The sequence below is a fragment of the Caretta caretta genome, chromosome 20 (genome assembly GCF_965140235.1).
Source record: "Caretta caretta isolate rCarCar2 chromosome 20, rCarCar1.hap1, whole genome shotgun sequence".
NCBI lineage: Eukaryota > Metazoa > Chordata > Testudines > Cheloniidae > Caretta > Caretta caretta.
In genome coordinates this window covers 23627398-23645067 of record NC_134225.1, presented here as the reverse complement: position 1 = coordinate 23645067, position 17670 = coordinate 23627398, and the positions used below count along the sequence as shown (strand labels likewise).

At 67.1% G+C, this 17670-nt stretch overlaps 1 protein-coding gene across 2 annotated transcripts in view; it reads right to left on the bottom strand.

Annotated features, from left to right (window-relative positions):
* OLFM2 (olfactomedin 2) overlaps positions 1–13670 on the bottom strand; it is a 99251-nt gene extending 85581 nt beyond the window's left edge. Inside the window, exon 1 of one of the 2 annotated variants that reach the window (XM_048831466.2) lies at positions 13514–13670. In XM_048831466.2, coding sequence (XP_048687423.1) covers positions 13514–13570 — 57 coding nt within the window. In that variant the 5' untranslated portion in view covers positions 13571–13670. Of the gene's footprint in view, positions 1–2935; positions 3157–13513 lie in introns of those variants that run through there. The other variant, XM_048831463.2, reaches the window with a different exon arrangement.
* Positions 13671–17670: the final 4000 nt, after the last annotated feature.

Sequence of the window (17670 nt, the reverse complement as noted above, 5' to 3'; positions counted from 1 at the left end):
CTAATCACCTTCTATGATGAGATTACTGGTTCTGTGGATGAAGGGAAAGCAGTGGATGTATTGTTTCTTGACTTTAGCAAAGCTTTTGACATGGGTCTCCCACAGTATTCTTGTCAGCAAGTTAAAGAAGTATGGGCTGGATGAATTCACTATAAGGTGGGTAGAAAGTTGGCTAGATTGTCGGGCTCAACGGGTAGTGATCAATGGCTCCATGTCTAGTTGGCAGCCGGTATCAAGTGGAGTGCCCCAGGGGTCGGTCCTGGGGCCGGTTTTGTTCAATATCGTCATAAATGATCTGGAGGATGGTGTGGATTGCACTCTCAGCAAATTTGCGGATGACACTAAACTGGGAGGAGTGGTAGATACGCTGGAGGGGAGGGATAGGATACAGAAGGACCTAGACAAATTGGAGGATTGGGCCAAAAGAAATCTGATGAGGTTCAATAAGGATAAGTGCAGGGTCCTGCACTTAGGACGGAAGAACCCAATGCACAGCTACAGACCAGGGACCGAATGGCTAGGCAGCAGTTCTGCGGAAAAGGACCTAGGGGTGACAGTGGACGAGAAGCTGGATATGAGTCAGCAGTGTGCCCTTGTTGCCAAGAAGGCCAATGGCATTTTGGGATGTATAAGTAGGGGCATAGCGAGCAGATCGAGGGACGTGATCGTCCCCCTCTATTCGACATTGGTGAGGCCTCATCTGGAGTACTGTGTCCAGTTTTGGGCCCCACACTACAAGAAGGATGTGGATAAATTGGAGAGAGTCCAGTGAAGGGCAACAAAAATGATTAGGGGTCTGGAACACATGACTTATGAGGAGAGGCTGAGGGAACTGGGATTGTTTAGTCTGTGGAAGAGAAGAATGAGGGGGGATTTGATAGCTGCTTTCAACTACCTGAGAGGTGGTTCCAGAGAGGATGGTTCTAGACTATTCTCAGTGGTAGAAGAGGACAGCACAAGGAGTAATGGTCTCACGTTGCAGTGGGGGAGGTTTAGGTTGGATATTAGGAAAAACTTTTTCACTAGGAGGGTGGTGAAACACTGGAATGCGTTACCTAGGGAGGTGGTAGAATCTCCTTCCTTAGAAGTTTTTAAGGTCAGGCTTAACAAAGCCCTGGCTGGGATGATTTAATTGGGGATTGGTCCTGCTTTGAGCAGGGGGTTGGACTAGATGACCTCCTGAGGTCCCTTCCAACCCTGATATTCGATGATTCCTCCAACCCCAGATCTCCCAGTCCCCTGCAGGCCCCCCCCTCAGATCTCCCAGTCCCCTGCAGCCCTCTCAGCCCCAGCTCCTCCAACCCCAGATCTCCCAACCCCCTGCAGTCTCCCCCAGCTCCTCCAGCCCGGGATCCACCAAGCCCCTTGCAGCCCCCTCATCCCCAGCTCCCTCATCCATGGCTCCCCCAGCCCCCTGCAGTCCCCCCCGCAGCTCATCCAGTCGAGGATCCCCCAGCCCCCTGCAGTCCCCTGCCCCCCCCTCCACCAGCTCGTCCAGTCCGGGATCCCTCAGCCCCCTGCAGTCCCCTGCCCCCCCCCAAGCTCGTCCAGACCGGGATCCCCCAGCCCCCTGCAGTCCCCTGCCCCCAGTGCGTTGAGTTGGTTTGAAGCAGACAGGTTTCGGACGCCGTATCTGAGCAGTCACGGGATGACCTGACACCCGGCTCGGGGAAGGACACACGAGCCAAGACGGCTCCAGTCCACGAGTGAACAATTCACCCCAACAAGGCCCCAAGGCGCACAGGAGAGAGGCAGGGGGCGCACCCCATCGCAAAGCCTGGATCACGTCCCCAGCCCATGGCTGCCCCAAGGGGCCCGGCTGCTGGCTCTCTGGCTGGCACAGCCGGGTCCCCCTGGGCCGGAGCCCATAATTCAAGCCAGAGAAAACGCAAAGTCTCTGGCGCATCCAGTGGGTGCAGAATCGACTCGGGCAGGCGCGAGGTTGCCAGTGCGAGGGGCTGGGGGGCACGGACGGCTGTCCTCTTTTCGGGGGAGGATTTTTCAAGCAATTAAGGAGCCCCAAGCGGGCCCCGCCCAGCACTGCCCCACTCCAAGCCAGCTGCCAAGAGCCGCGAGCGGCCAGCCGAGCCTGGGGGAGCTCCGGGCGCCTCAGGAGACGGAGCTGCTCAGCCCGGTGGGAGTCATTTAACGAATTGGGGGGGGGGGGGCTACAGTTCGTTCAGTGCCTGCAGCACCTGCCTCCCAGAGGGGCCGGCTGGCAGGGTCACTAACACTGCCCCATCGGCCCCCCTGCAGCAGCCGGGGGGCCACCAGCCCCTCGCCTGGTCTCCCGCAGGGGCCAGGGCCGGCTGCCTTGCGGGGGGGAGCCACAGCAGGGACACGTCTCTCCACCGTGCCATGGGTGCAGGAGGGTCTGAAAATCCCGCTCCACCCCACAAAGGGAACCGGAGCCAAAGGGGTCTGGAAATGCAGGAGCGTGACCGCCGGGGCCCCAGCCGGGCTCAGCACCGCACTCAGACAGATGGGAGCGAACGCTGCAGCCAGTAAACCTGTAACAACCAGCCCCTGCCACCCACAACGACGGGGACCCGCAGCACAGAGCAGTCGCTTGTCTGTTGTCCCCCCAGGGGTCCCGCCCTGCTCAGCCCCAGTGCACTGCTCTCTGGGGGGGGGCTCTCCAGGCAAAGCGGGGGGGGGGGGAGACGAACATGGAGATCAACGGCAGGGGGGCAGGGAGCAGAGAGGCCGGGGCATCCCCCGCCAGGCTGGAGCTGGGGCAAAACGCAGACGGCCCCAATAGGGTCCCTGCACAGGCAGCCGGACACAGACAGACCCGGACTCCCCCGAGTCAGCCACCCGGCAGCGTGCGGGGCACCCGGACGGAGGGACAGACAGACAGACACCCCATCCTCCCCCCCACACACACACCCACACCCCCAGCTGCTCACGTGGGCACCTGGCCATAGGGACTCACAATTTTCTCTGAGGTGCCAGCCCGGGAGATCGTGGTGCCGTTGAGCCCCACCAGGGAGGGCAGCGTCTGCGACATCCAGTTGGTGACCATGGCCATGGTGCTGAGCACAGCTCCGATCTTCAGCAGCGGCACGGTCATGTCGGCCCCTGCCTCATCCCCCCTCGGTGGGGCGGCAGCCTGCTTCCCGACCCTCGGCCCCCGGCCTGGGGAGCCCCCGCGAGCCCCCACTCACCAGCTGGCCCCCCAGCCTCCTCCGGGACTGAGAGCGAGCCGGAGAGAGCCGCGCGGCTCCGCTCCCGTCCTTATAAAGCGCCCGGCTGGAGCGAACCCCCGCTCCGCTCCCCATCTCTTCCAGCCGAGTGACGTCAGCTGGGGCTGGCCACGGGCCGGCTGGGCGGGGGGGCCTGAGCAGACATGGCATCGGGAAGCCCCGGCCATCTGGCCCGGTCTCAGCGGAGCCCCCGGGGGGGAGGGGGGCTCCTCTCTGAGCCTCTAGCACCAGCCGGGAGCTTAGGGGGTTGTCGAGGAAACGGGGAGGAATCCGGGGAGGGAGGTTACGACAGCTCAGCCCTGTCCGGGGGGGGAGGACACATCAGAGCGGTGAGATGCGGGGGGCTGGTCACTGGGAGAGCGTCGCACGGGGGGCCCGTCAGTCACCTTGCCAATCGTCAGCAGGCTGCAGGGAGAGGCCCCAGCCCCGCATGGGGTCTCCGGGGGGGCAAGGCCCCGGCCCCGCGTGGGGTCTCCGGGGGGGAGGGGGGGAAGGGGTAGCAAGAGGCCGGCAGGATGGGAATGGCCCGGCCTGGGTTGCCCCCAGAGCAGGAGGGAGGGCGAATGGCAGGCGAGGCCGGGACTCCTGGCCTTTGCAGCCCCCACAGTCCTGCCGCCCCCTCCCTGGAGGGAACCCGAGCCTGCCCTTGCTGCTGACTCCCCACCCCCCATGCAGGGGAGAGGCAGCGGCTTCAGAAAGTGCCCAGACGCCATGGTGGCGAGCACCGTATAAGCCCCAGACAGAGGAGAACAGCACAGGCCACTGGGCCAGGGGAAGCAGGGGCTGCTGCCAGAGTCCTGCCGAGCCCTCCAGAAAGAGGGGGGAGGTTTGCTTCATTTGTAAACTCCCCCCTCCTCAGCTCTGCTGGTGCCCTTCACTCCTGAACCCGCAGCCCCTGCTAGGCCAGCCCTGGGTTCCCCCCATACAGTTCTGCCTGACCCTGCCCAGACAGTGGCCCCGGGGCCCGCACGTGCCCCATCCCTGTCATTAGCGGGACTGGCCCCTTTGCCCCTGGGCTGCGGCTGCTGTGACTGCAAGAGCCGGTTCAGAGGCTACACGATCGTCCCCCCCACCCCTCGTTCCCCGGCACCTGCCTCAGCCCAGCACCCCCCCCCCCGCCCCCCAGCGGATTATTCCCAAGCCCGGCGTCTCCACCTGCTGGCCACACCGACGTCTCGCTACCTCGCCTTCCTACAGGATCGGCCACAATTAGACACACTCCTGCCAGGGGCCCAGCAGTGATCGGGGCCAGAGAGCAGCTCCCTCTTCCTGCTGGGACAGAACCCACGAGTCCTGGATCCCAGCCCCCTGCTCCAAACACTGGACCCCGCTCCCCTCCCAGAGCTACAGCTAGAACCCAGGAGTCCGGGACCCTGCATCCACCGAACTCAGTACACAGGAAGGAGTTTCAGAGTAGCGGCCGTGTTAGTCTGTATTCGCAAAAAGAATGCATCCGATGCAGTGAGCTGTAGCTCATGAAAGCTCATGCTCAAATAAATTGGTTAGTCTCTAAAGTGCCACAAGTACTCCTTTTCTTTTTACAGGAAGGAGTGTTTCCTTTGTTCACATTAACGTAATTTCTGTGATGGGAGCACTTGGAGGCCCCGTTGCGCCGGGCCCTGCCCAGACGCACGGCGACCGAGATGGGGGGCCCCGGCGCGCCGGGCCCTGCCCGGACGCACGGCGACCGAGATGGGGGGCCCCGGCGCGCCGGGCCCTGCCCGGACGCACGGCGACCGAGATGGGGGGCCCCGGCGCGCCGGGCCCTGCCCGGACGCACGGCGACCGAGATCGGGGGCCCCGGCGCGCCGGGCCCTGCCCGGACGCACGGCGACCGAGATCGGGGGCCCCGGCGCGCCGGGCCCTGCCCGGACGCACGGCGACCGAGATCGGGGGCCCCGGCGCGCCGGGCCCTGCCCGGACGCACGGCGACCGAGATCGGGGGCCCCGGCGCGCCGGGCCCTGCCCGGACGCACGGCGACCGAGATCGGGGGCCCCGGCGCGCCGGGCCCTGCCCGGACGCACGGCGACCGAGATCGGGGGCCCCGGCGCGCCGGGCCCTGCCCGGACGCACGGCGACCGAGATCGGGGGCCCCGGCGCGCCGGGCCCTGCCCGGACGCACGGCGACCGAGATCGGGGGCCCCGGCGCGCCGGGCCCTGCCCGGACGCACGGCGACCGAGATCGGGGGCCCCGGCGCGCCGGGCCCTGCCCGGACGCACGGCGACCGAGATCGGGGGCCCCGGCGCGCCGGGCCCTGCCCAGACGCACGGCGACCGAGATCGGGGGCCCCGGCGCGCCGGGCCCTGCCCAGACGCACGGTGACCGAGATCGGGGGCCCCGGCGCGCCGGGCCCTGCCCAGACGCACGGTGACCGAGAGTCCCTGCCCTGAAGAGGTGTCGGTTGTGAGACTTAGGGCGCTGGTTCAGCACGATGTAACGCTCGGTGCCTCCGTCCTGAGTCAAGAATCCGCATTCCCAGTGCCCGGAGCGCCGCTGTGGCCCTTCCTCGGGCAGAGGGGCTGGGGTGGGCTCCGGCGCCGTTCCCCGTCCCCAGGGGCTGCGTCTCTGCCCTCCGAGGTGGGGCCCCTTGGGGCTGAGGGCGCTTTGGACATGGTGCGAATGCCCTGGCCAGGTAGGCACCTCCGCCCAGCCTAGCGCCGGGAACCCGGACCAGACGGTCCTGCAGTGCCACCTTGTGGGGACTTGCCGTCACTGCGTGCGCACGCCCACGCCCACGCCGCCCACGCCCACGCCCAGCATCCCGGCTCCGACAGCACCACTGCAGTGGAGAAAGGCGCCCAGAGCCCTGCAGCCGGCAGCGATGGGATTCCCGGCCCCGGGGAAGCCCCCGCTGACCCCTGGGAATTGGACGTCTCCGGCCCAGCCAGGCCTCTTGGGCCCGTTCTGCCCCTCGCTGCTCTAAATAGGGATGTTCTCGTTAGCCACAGAAACGGCCGGGCCCTTTTCTCGACCCTGCCCAGCTCTCGGCTGCATGGAGACTGTCGGTTCTTCGGGGCAGGGCCCGTCTTCATTCAGTACCTGTGCCGTGCCCTCACCCTGGGGCCCTGGGCCCTGGCTGGGGCTCCTGGGCGCTGCCATAACTCCCGAAAACAGCACTCCTCAGCCTGGGTGAGCCCTTGGGGCAGAGTCTTCCACCGGCCCAGCGCACGGCGGTGAGGCCACGCAGCTTCCTCTGCCGCCTTCCAGCCTCACTGAGCCTCGCCCAGGCCACGCGGACAGGAGTGAGACAGTCACCCCCCCAACCCCCCCAGCATTTATTCATCACGCGAATCCCTGCACCAGGCACCAGGACCAGCTGCTTGGGCTCCGGCTCCCCACATTGGTGGGGGGAGTGGAGATGGCCCCAGGCCAGGCTGGCTGCAGGGATGGGGGCTCTTCCGAGTGCTGGGGGGGTGCAGCATGGAGACGGGATGAACCCGGGGGGGGGTGGCAGACTCCAGTGGGCAGAAAAACAGAGCACAGGGGAGCAGGAGGGGAAAGGTGGGTGCAGCTCTCCCCCCTCAATCAGCCCCCCCAGCTGGGCAGAGCTTGCAATGGGATGAGACGCAGGGTAAGGGGGGATCGGCGTCCCTGGGCTCTGCAGCCGCTTCCAGGCAGGCGGTGCCCAGATGCTGCAGGCGGCTCCCCCCAAGCCCCCTGGAACCAGCACCCTGAGGGTCGAGGCCCTGCCCCACGTGGCGAACACCAGAGACCCCAGGTCTGTCCCATCTTCCCTGCCCCGTGCCAGGCTGCACGCCAAGGACGCTGCCCTGTGCGTGGTGGGCTGCAGCGCCCGGCGCCCCAGCGCTGCCCTGCCCTGACTGAGACGGGGCGGCCTGGTGCCTGGCGCAGGCAGGGAGCCAGCGAGCGTCGGGGGACGGCCGCAGCCCGCGCCTCACACGCGTCCCCTCGGGCGCCAGGCAGGGGCTCAGCAGCCACTGAGTGCGGGCAGCACCGGGAGACCGTGCCGCTCAGCCCTGCCCCTGCCCCGCCCTCAGCCCCGACCCCGCCCCTCTGCCGGCTCCCTCCCAGCCCCTGCCTCGGCCCCGCCCCCTGCCGGCTCCCTCCCAACCCATGCCCTGCCCCTCTGCCAGCTCCATCCCAGCCTCTGCCCCTGCCCTGACCACGGTCCCGCCCCTGACTCCGCCCCTCTGCCGGCTCCCTCCCAGCCCCAGCCCCAGCCACTGCCCCTGCCCTGATCCCGGCCTCAGCCCCACCCCTGACTCTGCCCCTCTGCCGGCTCCCTCCCAACCCCTGCCCTGGTCCCGCCCTTGGCCCTGCCCCAGCCCCACCCCTCTGCCAGCTCCCTCTCAGCCCCTGCCCCAGCCTCGCCCTCGGCCCCACCCTTCTGCCAGCTCCCTCCCAGCCCCTGCCCCAGCCTCGACCTCGGCCCCACCTCTCTGCCAGCTCCATCCCAGCCCTAGCCCTGGCCCTGACCCTCTGCCAGCTCCCTCCCAGCCCCTGCCCCAGCCTCACCCTCGGCCCCGCCCCTCTGCCGGCTCCCTCCCAGCCCTGGCCCTGACCCTACCCCGCTGCTGGCTCCCACCCAGCCCCTGCCCCGGACCCTTCAAGCTGCTGCTGTTCTGTGCCCCGTGTCGAGCCCAAGAAGGGACCATCCCTGCCCCAAGTGCCCAGCCCTGGCCCACTCTCTGCAGGACTCTGGCCAGCTGGGGAAGAGAGACCCCCTAGGAGGGAAGCCCCTTGTGCCACCTGGGGCACCCAGCTCCCGACGGGCATCCCAGCAGCACCCACAAAGCCCGGCCTCGCTGAGATACGCACACCGAGCCCCACTCTCCAGGTCGCCAGCACCTCTGGGAGCACGAGGGCCAGGCCTGCCGGCGGGGAGATGGCACTGCCCGGGGGGCCAAGGGAGCGGGAGCTGGAGACACTGAGGTACCCGCCCCACAGAGGGGGCACAGACACCCAGACGGGAAGTGTGTTTTGTTACGCTACAGGCCAGAGACAAGTGACGCCCTCCGGGCCCAGCGCTGAGTTCTGGCCCCCGCCCACCCACCCCTCGCTCATTCTCTTCTCATTTGCCCAACCATAGTGCAGTCACTGGGAAACTGCATGTAAATTGCTCGTTAATTCAGGCTCGTTATGTGGCATTTAGCGCCGTGCTGGGGAATGAAACGCGGTCATAAGGAGAGAACGTGCAGGGAGGCTGCGCAGCTCCCAGGGGAGGGAAGAGTCAGACACATGCATATCCCCAAACGTGTCCGTGGGCACCAGAGCCAGAGCCAGAGTGGGGCAAAGGCGCCCTCAGGAGACAGAGGTAGACCCTGGTGGCCCAGCAGCTCCTCTCGCTAGAAGGCGGGGTAACAAGGGCACACTGCTGCGGGGTTCACAAAGAGCTGGTGGAACTCTCTGCCACAAGATCTCTCCGAGGCCGAGAGCCCCACAGGGTTCAGGAAAGGGCCAGACGTCACTACAAGTAACAAAAAATACCCAGAATTAGCTCATGCATCCTCCTGCTTGAGGGCATGAGCCCCAGCCTCTCCCGGGGGCAGGTCACCCCATCACTGCCTCCTGGTGCTGCTCCTCTCAGAGATGGATACCAGACTAGAGGGGCCCTGGGCTGCCCCATGACACACACACACACCCCCTGCCCTCGAAATTCCTGAAGTCTGTCCCTGTCTCCCAAGAGCTCTGCAGCAATCCGCAGGCGCAAGGCCGTGGGAGTGGGGCACTGGGGTATTATGCACTGTGATAGCACCTACAGACCCTGACTGGGGCCCCCCGTGGCACCAGGCGTCGCACAGACCCAGGCCAGGACCAGGGCCCCCTGTGGCACCAGGTGACGCACAGACCCGGACCAGGGTCCCCCAGTGGTGCTAGGCACTGAATAAACCCCTGGACCAAGCAGAAAATTTCCATACTACGTCTATGAACCATGTGCGCCTCAGTTTCCCCTATATTTTCAATGGCTCCCCGTGGGGGGGGGGCGGGGGCTGTTTGTGCTCAGGTCGCCCGGCTGCGGAGCCTGAAGGGATTACCGAAACAGACGGGCTGAGACAAACCCACATCACTGGAGAAACGGAGCAGCCAACGGCCACGAACACTCGGAGACCCAGGGGGAGACTGAGCAACGTCCCTGGTGAGAACAAAGGAGGGGGGGGGCGAGGTGGGGGGGTTGGGGCTCCCCCCGGGAACTGGCCAGCGAGGTCAGATGGAGACAGACGGATGGAGTTGGAACATGGGGTGGCTGCAGCATGGACAGGTCTGCCCTACGGACACCACGCTGTGTCCGGGTGACTAACTGGGCGAGCATCCCTGCACGAGCTGCACCCTCGCTTTGCACACCTGGCCCACCCGGCCCTCGTGCACCAATCCCAACCACCGCACCCTCGCTTTGCACACCAGGCCCACCCGGCCCTCGTGCACCAATCCCAATCACGGCACCCTTGCTTTGCACACCAGGCCCATCCAGCAGCGAGTGACAGGCTCACTTTGCACAGGGGTGCGAGCAACAGCAGAACTAGGTGAAATCAGAGCAGGGCACTAACTCCCCTCCCCGCACCTGAGGGCAGAGAGGGGGGCAGGGTGGGCTGAGCAGGGGCTGTCTAGCCAACCAGAGCCCCAGGCGCATCATGCATATTCAGCCGGCAGAGCTGGCCAGTGGTGAGCAAGCCTGCCCTGGTGCATATTCAGCAGGCCCAGCAGTCTAACCAGGAGCCTGGGAGCAGCTGCAGCCTCCACGCCCCGGGACAGGGCTTGCAGGTGTCAGCTCTGCCAGGCTGACTCAGCCACCGCCCGTGGGGTGGGGGCCAGGGCTGAGGCTGGGGGACCAGAGTCTGCAACGAGCAGCTCAGGGGACCCCACCCCCAGGGAATCCAGCCCTGCAGGCAGCTGAGCCTGAGCCCAAAAGGCCACCGCAGGCGCCCACCGCAGATCCTGGCTCTCCAACGGCTGCTCCCCGGCAGAGCCCTGCCAGCCCCAGGCCGGGGGCGTCCCCTCCTCCCCGACCACAGCCCCTCTCAAGGGGCTCCGGGCCTGGGCAGCACCCGGATTCCCCGTGGGGCTTACAGCCTGGCTTCCTGCGTGGACGTCTGCACCGGTGCAGCCTGGGCACCCAGTGCCAGCGACTCGGGGGGATTGGGGGTGGGGGGGAATTCCGGTGCAGCACCGCAGGCGGAGACCCAGGGGGAGGCATCGCTCGTGTTTACAGCCAGGATCCCCCTTCTCTGGCAGCTCCTCCGGCCCAGGGACCCCCAGGCACTGGGGCTGGGAGGGAGGGAGACCGGAGGAGTGGGGGGCACAGAGGCTCAGGGAGGGAAGAGCAGGGGAGGTTGGCTGTCAGCAGAGATGGGTGTCACGGAGTGTGGGGCAGTCAGGGCCCTGCACCCCCCACTTCCTGTAATTCCCCATGACTCTCAGCCAGCCAGTAACACAGAAGGTTTATTAGACGACAGGAACATGGTCTAACACAGAGCCTGTAGGTACAGAAACCAGGACCCCTCAGTCAGGTCCCTCTTTGGGGGTGGGGAGCCCAGACCCCGGCTCTGAGCCTCCCTCCATTTCCCCAGCCAGCTCCAAACTGAAACTCTCCCGCCCCTCCTCTGGCCTTTGTCTCTTTCCCGGGCCAGGAGGCCACCTAATCCCTTTGTTCTCCAGCCCCTTCAGCTGGCACCTTGGCAGGGGGGGCCCAGGCCATCAGGAGACAGGGTGTCGACCATTCTCTGTGCAGACAGCATCACACTGGCCCTCTCGGGCTCTGTAATAATCACACCCCCTGATCCCCCCACCTGGACCAGTGTCCCCAACCTTTCTGTGGGAATAGCACATTCCTATTTTCAGGAGACTGTGGCGGGCGCCAGACAGCCCGCTGCCGAGAAACTGCAATGCTTCTCGGCGGCATTTCGGACGGCGGTTCTCCGGCGGCCGCGCTCGGCGGTGGCTTTTCGACGGCACGGTGTCCTGCGGGCACACACGACTGCCCTGGCGGGCTCAAGCACCGCCTTGGGACCCCTGATCTAGAGACTTAAGTACTGCCTAGGGGAAACTGAGGCACACACCCAGCATTCAGAGAAAACATTAAGAACGTTCCCACTTTGTCACACCGGGCCTCTGGGGTCACGGCTCCCCCTGGGTGGACTCCGCCCTGCCCGACCTCCCCGGGGAACTGACAGATGCTGCCCCCGCTGGGCGGCCTGGTCACTGCAGACGCTCAGCTGGACTCACCCCAGGGCCAGAGCCCTGGAGGCCGCGTGCTCGCCTGCCTGGCCTCTGGGATCAGAGACGCAACAGCTGCTGCACCCAGGCCCCATTTCCTCCCTCGCCAGCCCCCACCGTGAGCCGGGCCCACCCGTCACCGACACAGCCTGGGAGCATCTCCCACCCAGGGTCATACGGGTGGGAGCCGGCCCCCAGGGGAACCCGTGGCACCCCCAGCCCTGACCCCTCCCCCTGCAGCGTGCAAGCACAGGGCCAGGCTGCAGAGACCCCCACACAGCTGGCTCAGCCCAGCTGGGGAGGGGCCGCTGCACCCACTGGGGGGCACATGGGAGCAGAAGCCTGTGGGCAGAGCAATGATGGCTGGGACAGGATGGGGGGATGGGACTAGAGGGGGGGGAAGGGAGATGGGGAAGGGGCTCCTGCACAGGGGTTAGCCCCCTGTTTCAGACATTGCAGCCGCACAGAGCATCCACCCCCAAAACTCCGGTTTCCCTCTCCCCAGAGAGTCCCTCCTCCCCTTACAGCTGGGGCACCAAGAGACTGGGCCTGGCACACCCCCTGGCTCCTGGGGACAGAGACACCCTCACCATCAGCCCAGTACTGAGGCCCTGCTCTCACCCTGGCGTGGCCATTCCCACACGGAGGGACCAGAGCCCCTTGCTCTCAGCCAGGATCCTGCAGCCTTGGGAAGCTGGAAAGAGGAACCGTGGGGCAGTGCCCAGGGTCCCGGGGGATGGGCACGGATTTCCCCCTTCAACAACGGAACAAGGTAGGAATTTTCTGTAATACTGTTACGAAGCGAATGCATGCCTCAGTTTCCCTCTGTACTGCTACCCAGCGGGTGCAGCAGGGTTAAAGCTGCTCTTGGGGCAGAGCAGGAGACGGGAGGGACCATGGGATCACACACACCCAGCCCGGCCCCTGCCCCCGAACTGAACAATTAACCCTACTAAGGGATTTCCAGAAGGCAGCACATGGGAACAGGGCCGGGACGATGGCCCGGGAGGTGTCAGGAGGCCGGGGATGAGGACGGGCCCGCAGAGGGGCTCAGCAGCTCTCACCGGGACTGACAGAGCCGGAGATCCAGCCCAGACGGACCCCACGGTGGCTTGGCCGGGCGGAGCCCTGGCTCAGCCGCACGGACCATGTGTCTGATCCTTCGCTGCTCTGCGCCAACCTGGGGCCTTCCCGGGCCGGGGGCTAATGAGCCCGTCGCTGCTTGGGGGCCGCGGCCGGGGGTCGCTGCCAGTCCTGGCTGAGCCGCGCTGGTCTCGGCAGAGGGGCCAGGTCTGTGCCCAGGCGTCTGGCTCAGCTGGACCCACCAGGCAGAGCTCATGGGGGGCAGCAGGAGGGCTGGGGCCCAGAGACTCAGCCTTGGAGGCCGTGGGGCCGCGTGGTCAGGCCTGCAGGAAGAGGGGGTCCCCTGGGGGCTCTGGCATGCCGAGGGGCTCCTGCCCGGGACGGCTGGAAGCCGGGGCTCAGCACAGAGCCTGTGCATCCTCGACCCTGGCGGCCTTTTGCCATCGGGTGGCACGGGTTACTGACTGTCCCGTGGGAACGGGAACTTCTGCCAGCCCCAGGGTGGGGCGGGAGGAGGCAGGGAACCGTGATGGGGCCTGGCCTGGGGGACAGCAGGTGCCATTTGGCCCGGGACGTGGCACAGGTGCCAGGGACAGGCCAGCAGGACAGTGACAGCCTGCCGAGCCCCCGCAAGCTGGAGGAACCCAGGAGTCCTGGCACCTTTCTGCAGCTCTGCCTGAAAACACGCCCCGTCCCCCTCAGTCCGCTCCGGGGGCCAGCAGCCCAGGGCACTCACCAGCCCGGCTGAGAACAGGCACCAGAGGGGCCCCAAGCGCCGGCGGGAGCCGAGCTCCCCTGGGAGCCACCCAGCGCCCTGGGTCCAAGCCCCCACCTCGGCCCGGCCCGGGGCTCCAGCCGCACACCTGGGCGGGGGCGAACGGGGGGGGGGGGGGGCTGAGAGCCACTGACCCGAACTGTCACCCTGGGGTGTGACGGGGCTGCGCCCCCGGCACCCCTCGGTCCAAGGGGAGCCCCCCGCAGGGAGCTGGGGGCCCAGCCCCCTGGAGCCACACCCCGCCCCCCCGCGGGCCGCTCGCCCCCCGCGCCTACCTGGGCTGCCCGGGACCCGGCCGCCAGCAGCAGGCAGAGGCTGGGGAGGAGGCGCATGGTGCAGACGCGGAGCCCGGCCCGGGCGGCTCCGGCTCCGGCTCCGGCTCCCCCGCTAGCGGCTCCGCATCGCGGCTCCCCGCGGCCCCGGCGGGGACCCTCCGCCCCGCGCGGCTCCACGCGGCTCCGCCTCGCGCGGGGCCCCGGCCGGGCTCGCTGCGCGCCCCTTGCGCCGCGCACCGCGGGGCTGCGCCGAGCAGGGAGCGTGCGCGCGGGGGGCGGGGCCGGCCCGGCCCATTGGCCCCGCGCCTGCCGCTGCCGGGGGGGGCCAGGCCCCGCCTCAAACACCTGCAGGGGGGCGCTGCCCGGCTAGTGCTTAGCGGGGCTGGGCGCCGGACTCCTGGGTTCTCTCCTGGGGAGGGGAGGGGCTGGGCGCCGGGCTCCTGGGTTCTCTCCTGGGGAGGGGAGGGGCTGGGCGCCGGGCTCCTGGGTTCTCTCCTGGGGAGGGGCTGGGCGCCGGACTCCTGGGTTCTCTCCTGGGGAGGGGAGGGGCTGGGCGCCGGGCTCCTGGGTTCTCTCCTGGGGAGGGGAGGGGCTGGGCGCCGGGCTCCTGGGTTCTCTCCTGGGGAGGGGCTGGGCGCCGGACTCCTGGGTTCTCTCCTGGGGAGGGGAGGGGCTGGGCGCCGGGCTCCTGGGTTCTCTCCTGGGGAGGGGAGGGGCTGGGCGCCGGGCTCCTGGGTTCTCTCCTGGGGAGGGGAGGGGCTGGGCGCCGGACTCCTGGGTTCTCTCCTGGGGAGGGGCTGGGCGCCGGACTCCTGGGTTCTCTCCTGGGGAGGGGAGGGGCTGGGCGCCGGGCTCCTGGGTTCTCTCCTGGGGAGGGGAGGGGCTGGGCGCCGGGCTCCTGGGTTCTCTCCTGGGGAGGGGCTGGGCGCCGGACTCCTGGGTTCTCTCCTGGGGAGGGGAGGGGCTGGGCGCCGGACTCCTGGGTTCTCTCCTGGGGAGGGGAGGGGCTGGGCGCCGGACTCCTGGGTTCTCTCCTGGGGAGGGGAGGGGCTGGGCGCCGGACTCCTGGGTTCTCTCCTGGGGAGGGGAGGGGCTGGGCGCCGGACTCCTGGGTTCTCTCCTGGGGAGGGGAGGGGCTGGGCGCCGGGCTCCTGGGTTCTCTCCTGGGGAGGGGAGGGGCTGGGCGCCGGGCTCCTGGGTTCTCTCCTGGGGAGGGGAGGGGCTGGGCGCCGGGCTCCTGGGTTCTCTCCTGGGGAGGGGAGGGGCTGGGCGCCGGGCTCCTGGGTTCTCTCCTGGGGAGGGGAGGGGCTGGGCGCCGGACTCCTGGGTTCTCTCCTGGGGAGGGGAGGGGCTGGGCGCCGGGCTCCTGGGTTCTCTCCTGGGGAGGGGAGGGAGGTCTAGTGATTAGAGGGGAGGCCGAGAGTTTCACGGGGGCGTTGAGACCCCTCTCCCTCCCTCCACTGTTGTTGTGGCCTGGGCTGGGGGGGCCCTGCTCCCTGTTCCTCTACCCAGCTCCTCGTGCCCATCATTGTGGCCTCTGGGTGCCCCCTGCTGGGGCTGCACAGCGGGACCTGGCCTAGAGTCCAGCCCCCCCCAGGACTGTGCCCTAACCAGGCCCGTCTCGCCTCCCAGGCGGCCGTGAGGGGTGAGCACACAGCCCCAGAGGGGTGAGCCAGGCAGATGACTCCGGGGGGAGCCGAGGGAGCTGGAGCCGGCAGGGAGGGTGCAGCTGGCCCAGGGGCGTGTGTGTGGGGGGGGAGATGCTGTGAGTGGCTCCACATGGCCCCCACCATCTCACGCAGAGCCAGGGCTGGGGCCTGGGCCAGCCAATGACAGGACGCGCCCTGCAGGGCTCTGAATCCGGGGGCCGGTGTGTTGCCGGTATCACAGGACCGGCACCTCTGTGTGACCACACAGCGCCCAGAGCCGCCGTCTGTGTGCCTGGGGTCGCTCGGGTTGGGGGGCAGGGGAAAGGCCTGGGGATGGGGGGGCTGCCGGGGGGCAGGTGGGAACTTGTCCTGGGGGCAGGTTATCCCATCGCTGCCTCCTGCAGGGCTCCATCCACCGTGCTCCGGAGCAGTGGGGGCTGGGGGCTGTTGGAGACGGGATGCTGGGGTAGATGGGCCCCTGGGCTGGGCAATTCCTGCGCTCCTCAGAGGAGTGGGAGCCTTGTGCCCCAGGATTCCCCGCGCTGCTCGGGGTGTTCTTCTCCGCTCTGAACAACCCCAGCCCGTAATTAAGCTGCATGGCGCAGGCTGCTATGAACTGCCGAGGAGCCTCATGGCACACGGGTGTCTCTGCAGAAGTGCCAGCAACTTCCCTGTCAATCAGCTGCCCCCACCCTGGGTTCCTCCCCCTGAATAAATTATCTCCTTGTTTTTAAGAGTTGCCTGGCAGCCCCTTGACAGCTCCCCCCGCACCTGCACCCGCACCCCCACCCACGCGGGCTGTGACAGCTCCTGGCAGGGCTGTAATTCCTTAATTATCCTCCTTCTCTGCAGCTCTGTCCCCAGGCTCCCTCCCCAGTCACTGGGGGCAGCAAAGAGCCATGGGGAGGTAACTGACTTCGGGCCGGTGCTCGGCCCTTCCAGCCACAACCCAGGCTGCTCCCTTCCCCAAAGCAAGGGACCCTGCCAAGGCCGGGGGTGGCGGCTGCTCCTCGTTCATTATTCCTGGGCACGGTGGGACCAGGGTCTAAGGGGCCGTGCATGGGGGCCGCTGCCCTCCATTGGCCTGGGGCGCAATGGAAGCCGGCCCGTCGTGCCGAGGGGTCTGTGTCCTCCCCTCTCTTGGTGCAAGGGTGAGACTCCCACCCCCGCTAACAGGGGAAAGGGAAGACCCCACTTTGCCAGTGCCTGGTGCGCTCGTTCACACTCGTGCAAAGCAGGTGTGAGACATGGAGACAGCAGCGTCTTACACCCCCCCCCCACGCTGGTGCACAAGGCTCTGGTGACGGGAAACAAGGTCCCTTCTTTTTAACCACCACGTCGTTTGGGGGGGTGTATTAGAGCCAGGTCAGCCCCCCCCCACTGTGTCCCTGTAGCCAGGGGTCCTGCCAGCTGAGCCCCAGTCCCTGTGGGATTCACAGCCCCACGAGTTCTGACACCCGATGTGGGGTCAAGGGTCACCCGGTGGCTTTTGGGATGCAGGGAGGGACGAAGGAACTTCCCCCACTAGCCTCTCTCGCCCCGAGCCCAACGAGCGAAGCCTGTTCAAAGCGCGGGTTTGTTCTGGCCCAGGAAGCGGAAATGGCTGGTTTCATGCCAGGCCCGGCTGCCCGGAGCCAGGGGAGCTGCTGGGGGGCTGATTCCCCCAACCCGGGCCTACGCCGCGGGGCTGCCAACCTCTCTGCACCGTCAGCATATCAGCAGCACGAGTCTTTGGGGCAGAGGCTCTGTTGTGTGGCATCTGCAGCGTCCGGCCCATGGGGCTCGGGGCAGCTCTCGCTCTGCTATGGCGCCGAGGGCGATTTTCACTCTCTTGCTCCCTTCTCCGTTCCCTTGAAAATCTCTCCCGCTAACAACCCCCAGAGCAAGCGACTTGCTGATCGCTCTAAGGACGCTCCTAGCATCCTCGCCAGATCTCTGCTGCTGACTGCTGGCCAGGCCGGCCCAGTGAGCAAGAGACCCAGGGGGCTGCACTCAGGCGTGGGGCGACTGCTGGCTGCTCCCAGCTGCAATGGGCAGGGCCTGGGAAAGTAGAGAACAGTGCCCAGGGCTGAGGCCTGGACTGAGCCACGCGTGGGGGCCTGGGCGACCTCTGAACTCTTCCTGCAGGAATAGTAGCCACGGGTCACACATGAGCATGTACACACGCATGGACGCACGCACGCGGGGACACACATGGACATGCAGAGATGCACACACACGGAGAGATGCACACACGCATGGACGCACATGCACGGACGCACGCACACGGACACACGGAGAGACGCACACACACATGGACGCACGGACGCATGCACACGGACACACACACGGACACACGGAGAGACGCATACACAGGGAGAGACGCACACACACATGGACGCACACGCATGGTGTCACGGAGTCCCTGGGCGATGCTCTGGAACTGCTCCCCATGAAGTCAGTCAGGACTCTGGGGTAGTCGCCTTTCTGTGAGCAGCCTGTCTTCAGGACACACAGCTCACACAGCTT